A 6,378-nucleotide genomic window follows, 5' to 3' on the forward strand; every position below is an offset into this window, starting at 1 on the left:
CCTTTCCCAAAGAACACTGAGATAACCTCTGACACTGGCATGCAATAAACTAGCATTTTTCAAAACAACACATTTATCTACATTTTCCCTGCATGCCAAAATCAACCACATCAAATTATATAGTGCATTGTATATATACATTGTATACATCGTATTGTTTGCTGTAATGTTACAGTATTATGTAGAAAAATGTTATCTTTCAAATTTCAGCATGTGAGAGCAAATACAATTTGGGCATATAAGGCAAAAGCAATAAAAAGAGTGTTTATTTGAACAATCAAATTTTTATTCCTTAAATCTGCCTTTTACAAAGTTACAGACACAGAAAAAAAAGACTTCCTGGTGTCTTCTTTACTTAAGGAATACAGTTAAGGAGGCACCACTAACAGGCACAATAAATAACAGGTCCTAGCTTGAATTCAATTAAGCACTTTCACACTTGTGTAATACATCTGACATCAAAGAACATTTGAAACTAAGTAAAACATTTGATGTGGCTCAGTATATGAAGGGGTAATAAAGAAATGAATAAGGGAAAGAAAGGATGGCAACAATTCCTGTTGGAAGCATTTGAGTTTGTTCATCCTTTTTCCACGGCACTGGCAGTCTTCTAATCTGTTGACATGGAAATGTATACAAGCACGAGTCATTCAACAAACCATTATTACATATGTCAAGAGGCATCATTAGTTTGATAAGTTCAAGGCATCAACGTTTCACACCCTTGCCTTCATTGTGTTAAGGGGAATTTTGATAGCACGATGGAAAAAAACAAGAAAAGAAATGACTTATGGTGATCCGGAGGATGGTCACTCAATCTGTCAGAAACACTGTGCTACTTACCTGACAAATCTGAATTGTCTATTGGTTTGTTCTCATTGGCATAACCAAAGCTCAACAGCTTGGACATGTCGACAGGGGCTGGATTCTTGTCATATACTCTGAGAACACCAAAGACAAAAAGTGATGGCAATGCAATTTTTGGAATGCTTTTTTTATGGAAATCAAACTGGATGGGGGTTTTGCAGTCACGAATATACTGTAATGTTTTGCCATTGCCACAAAGTAGGAATTAACATGAGGACACAATTTAAACATTAAAAATGGACCCTAACCTTTAACAGTGTATACCAAGATAAACTCTGGCTACTCATTACAAAAGTAAAACGCCCAGAGAGAACTGTTTGTTTTTTACAATTGTCAGTTTTCTCTTTATCTTATACCAAACGACTAACTCTGCAAAACTATCCATCTAAACAAGTAATTTAATCCCCCATTTAGCCTTGTTCCTTTCTTGATATAAAGTAAAAAAGGGTGTGAAATAATGATTTTCACTCAGTCAGTCACTCTTGTTTCAGGACATTTCTAGACTCCGTTCTTTTAACTCTTAAAGTTAATATATTACACCAAGACTCTGTATTACTGATTGCTGCACTGCAATGATGACTATAACAGACTATATTTTTGCTTGTTTTAACAATATGATTATAGGATTTTGGTAATTTTTTTGCAGTGGATACTTTGTGGAATTGTTAATCGTTAAAGTATCAAAACCATACATGCACTATGACCACAATCTTTACTGTTCTCTCTTTTTAGCTTTGTATGTGAGGTTATTTTGGATTTTTGACAAGTCATTGACATTTCCCAAAGGGTACATTGAACACACATCACAGAGCCAAAACAAACAAGTCATTGTCCGGATTCGAATCGACTTTGTGTGCTGTTTTGGTTGACCTAAGTGTGTTGCCCATGAGCACTTCTGCTTAGTCATAACAACCTGGAGACATATGGTGTAGAATTTACTTACCCTCTTACACAGATTTTTACAGCAGCATTATATCTTATGTGTTGTAATGCTAATAACTACATAATTACACTGATGGAAACACCAAAAAAGTTAATTTAAAGAGGCTTTGTAATATAAGTGATGGTAGACAAAATCCACAATCCTCCTTACTTCCAAAAATACATTCAGATGTTTATGTGGAGCTAATATCAGGCTTTAGCAGTCTGAGTTAATCAAATGAAGTAGATATCTTCCAAAGTTACAGTCTTTTTAGTACAAAACTCCCTCTGTATTTCCAGTGGAAGGAGAGTGAAAAGCCTCATGTTAGATTCAGGTAAACTTTTAAATACATTTTTGGACAGGATGACTTTGGATTTTGTCCCCCATCATTTAAATTAAAAGAAAATTAAAAAGGGACTTTATAATGGCCAGTGTTAACAGGAGCAACAATTACAGCAAGTAAAAACTGTTATATGGGCACCTGACTATTGTTATAGGACAACCTATCCCTAAGTGTTTGCTATTACTTCCACTTAAAATTACAGATATGATCTGACATAATAAGATCACTGTTGTATTCTGTGCTATTGTGTGCCTAAGAGTTGTAAAAAAGTGGCAGTGGGACACCAGCCACTTGTACTGAATATAATACAGAACAACAGCACCATCTAGTGACCACATGAACTTACATCCTCTTGAATTTGCTGGTCTCATAATATTGATCGGATGGCTGCAATTTCTCCATCTGGCTGTAATGAACGTTGTTGTTCTACAAAACACAAAGCAAAGCACACAGTGTGTGGTGGTTATGTGAATGTAAATATAGCCAGGATATCTTTTTTTCTCCTCCATCATAAATTTGCCAGTATGCTCTTATCTTGACAATAAAAAACATTTGAGAAACAAGTACCTGATCCACAAAGTAGGTCTTTCCCATCGAGTAACAACTAAATGATGTGTGTAACACTACAGCCTCACTAACAATCCCTTAACTTTGTCCTAAAACATACGATCATAACTGAATAAAACAAAACAAGAGATAGAATACATTGTTATTGTGTTAACTCATGTAAAATTACTAAATTACTTTTTTAAATGACTTTGACATTTCTTTGTTTACCTTCTCTTTGGCATTGCTGCTGCTATCATCCCTCTCCCATGCTGACATATTGTCCGTCCCAAAGGGGGGCTCTCGCTGTTGAAAAGCTCCAAGGTTTTTCTTCTCTTCACTGTTAATTAGACTGTTGGGGAAAAAACACAATATAGGGATATACAATGTAGCCTTCACTTAATGATAGCTGGAATATCTAATGAAGAATAACAGTAGAAATCAGCCATTATCGTGGCTGATTGTTACTGTCTATATTATTCCTTCTATATTACAGTACATTAAAAGAATGAATGCTAGCAAGTAGTACATAGTATATTAGCAGTAAGCAGTAGTGTTAGTAGATAGGTGTGTCAATGTGAGACTATAGTGTTAGGGATTTAATCATAAACTAACTACCAGTCCCAGTTCCAGTGCATGATAATAATAAGACAAATGTCACACATACCTTGGTTTTTCATCGTCTCCTGATCCTGTGAAGAACCTGCCCAGAGGTTTGTATGCATCAGGTTTAGAAGTTGTTGATTCCTCGTGCCACAAAAGTCCTGTTGAAAACAAGGACAAAAATAAATGTAGCCAAAATTCATTAACCAGCAGGGACATGTCTAGATATAAGGCAACAGGATTGCTCTACCCTTATGCCCTCCTTGTTTTGCAAGCTTGACATAGTCAGAATCACTGTCTAGGACACCGGCCCTGCGCCCTCGGGTCCTCTCTTCAGGAAGAGTGCTGATGGTCGGGGACAGTCCTGGGATCTGGGAGATCTGGCCATCTATTCCTTGGTACCCTGCACACCCGTAATGTTAAAACCCACCCACACACACAAAGGAAACACACCATGTATATAAATTGATATGTGCATTACACTAACGTTACCACGTGCACTAACGTTAACATTCCCTCACCAAGGTCCAGCAGAAAAGTCTCCCCGCTGACAATAACTGACCCTAACTTACACAGAGCTACAGCGTGAGGTAACCATAGTTAAGTCAGTAGAAACAGTTGCACTTGCCAGATGTTGTGGATGGAAGATCGTTACTCATGAGACCTGAGACATTTCTAGTAGAAATGGAGACAAAAACCAGGTCCACAGTCAACCTCTTCAACGATAGCTTGGAAGAGCGGGCATTGTCATTACCGTTGGCGTCTCTAGTTAGCTAGCTAGGATAACGGTAGCTAGCTGACTGCAGTTAATTTATTCAAGTATTAAATTAAACACAAATGTAAGTGACGGTAATAAGTCTACATGAAGAAATAAAAACGTTTAAACACGAAGCAATTATAGTTCTGATTTAAATGCAGACGTGTTTACTTACTCTGAATGCATTTTAGGAGCAGATCGAGAAACTAAATGTAAGGTTAAGGAGCACTGACTGTTTGGAACTTCCGACCGCGTTGCCATGGACACGGTTACAACTGCCGCTCCGTGATGTGTGCAAAGACCAAACTGTCTATGTAGTATATCTATGGCAAAGACTACCAGACACGGTTTAGAACATTTAACTAGTAGACCTATTATATGTCTACAGTTCTGTTTGAAGAGTTGAAATGTTAATAAAATGTCTAAGGTTTGGACGGTTTCGTGTAGCCTAATTAAAAAACGTGTTGATGCATTGCACACTCAGAAAAGATGAATCCTTGTAGAAGAGTGATGTAGAGTTGTTCTTTAATGCTTAATGTGCCTAGGCTAGCTATTTAAAAATATATTCGGTTTTGTTACAGATTAATCACAATGTGATTTTTATGGTAACACAGTCGGGTCTTATTGCTTTGTTGCTTTTTGTAGTCTAATTTCAATAAGTACACTGTGTCTTACTGTTTAGTGATTTTGCAGTGTTCATAAACTATCTGAGTAGCTAGGACATTCTTTGAACCTAGGGTTATTATAATTAATAAAGTAGGCCTACCTCAGACTTTCTAGAAATTACAAAATCTGTAGGAAGTGATTGAAGAATCAAATGATCTTTTTATAGAAATGTGTTTGTAAGTATTTTCCATTTATACCTGATATGATAATATGTTAGGAAACACATTTTGGTGTGATTTCAAACTGACCACGTTTGTTTTAAAACATAGGCCTACCGATATTTTTTATTGACTGAAGGCAATGCCCAAATCTTGAACCTTTCTTCACCCTCCCCAAAATGCTGAATCGGGAACATGCGCAGAGCAAACGAAATAGCAATGGTCCTACCGCGCATGTCAAGCTAGCCATAGAGAAGTCTGTGACAGGAAATGCACGCTTTTGCTTCAGCATAAACTCACAGTGTATCACTGGATCCTATCTGGGTAATCATAGGATGAAAAAGATTATACTTTACGGTTTACTATAATTCTTTATTGTAGAGTTCAATTTGCCCTATAACGCTCATTGATGAGCCTACATCAAAAATATGTTGAAGTTAAATAATGTAGGCCTACACGTACAACTTTGAACTACTTGTGTACTGGAACTCCAGGGGCCCTGAAAGCTAGAGTGTGTTGCCTGTTTTGTCTTAATAAAGTTGAAAAATAGTTTGGGAATGTTCACTTCTAAAGCAAAAGATCAGCCTACATAATAACGGCCTTAAGCTAGATTCTGTTTTACTGAAGGTCCCCTGTGTCAAAATCTAGTTTCAACACCTTTGTTATTTCAGTTTTGTGTTATATGTTGCATATTTCTTAATTCATTTGTGTTGAATTCAATTACCACACAGCACTAAGTTCATTTTGTTACCTGGCCCCTCCCTAATAGTATGTGAAATACCGTAGTTCAAATTAGTTTTACCTCCACCAGCTACAGCATTAAAATGCTGCTTACAAATTAAGGCACCAGTAACAATATTATAAATAAAGTGTGATAGTGGCCATTCTGCGTAATTGTACTTTTACTTTTGATAATTAAGTACATTTAGCTGAAGAGGTGGAACGTGGAGGAAGCATTTAGACCATTCTTCAGTAAAAGTAGCAATACCACAATGTAAAAACACTCAGAAAAGTCCCGCATCGAACATGTACATTAAGTAAAAGTATGTTAGTGTAGCCTACATAATGAAAGTAAAAAAAAAAAAAGCCAAAGTGGATTAAAGGATATAATTAGATTATCATTTCTGATTCATTGATGTGTAAGTATCATTTTACTGGGTCAATATATAGGGGTAGCTTAATTTAAGACATCATTTTTGAAGGGATTGATATATTTCGTGTGTGCAATCTTCATGTTGAAACTATAACTACAACTTTAAAAAAAATATACACGCAGCAGAGTAAAAAGTAGCCTATCATATTTTTTACCTGATATGTAATGGAGTAGGCCTAGATAAAATAGAAATACTCAAGTTAAGTTAAACTATCCACAATTCTGTACCTTACGGTGCTTTAGCAAATGTAGGCTACTTACATTTTGCCACTGTAAATAAATGCAGACTAGCCAACTTGAGTATCTTTCCTAATGCAGATTTTCTACTTTTACTAATTATAATTAATTAACTAGCATATAGCC

General features: G+C 36.1%; 1 protein-coding gene across 2 annotated transcripts; it reads right to left on the reverse strand.

The window, feature by feature from the left end:
• Nucleotides 1-264: 264 nt before the first annotated feature.
• c11h7orf57 (chromosome 11 C7orf57 homolog) lies at nucleotides 265-4,426 on the reverse strand. Of its 2 annotated transcripts, XM_032529840.1 has the most exons (8): nucleotides 4,214-4,426; nucleotides 3,910-3,956; nucleotides 3,532-3,684; nucleotides 3,346-3,442; nucleotides 2,910-3,030; nucleotides 2,479-2,558; nucleotides 844-941; nucleotides 265-615 (listed from the first exon to the last, which is right to left on the reverse strand). In XM_032529840.1, the coding sequence occupies exons 1-8, from the start codon at nucleotides 4,297-4,299 to the stop codon at nucleotides 611-613; spliced, it is 687 nt and encodes a 228-aa protein (XP_032385731.1). In that variant the 5' UTR covers nucleotides 4,300-4,426; the 3' UTR covers nucleotides 265-610. The 2 variants fall into 2 exon arrangements, with proteins under 2 accessions (XP_032385731.1, XP_032385732.1); XM_032529841.1 differs by lacking the exon at nucleotides 3,532-3,684.
• Between the last annotated feature and the right edge of the window lie 1,952 nt (nucleotides 4,427-6,378).

Source organism: Etheostoma spectabile, chromosome 11 (assembly GCF_008692095.1).
Source record: "Etheostoma spectabile isolate EspeVRDwgs_2016 chromosome 11, UIUC_Espe_1.0, whole genome shotgun sequence".
In the NCBI taxonomy this organism is placed as follows: Eukaryota; Metazoa; Chordata; class Actinopteri; order Perciformes; family Percidae; genus Etheostoma; species Etheostoma spectabile.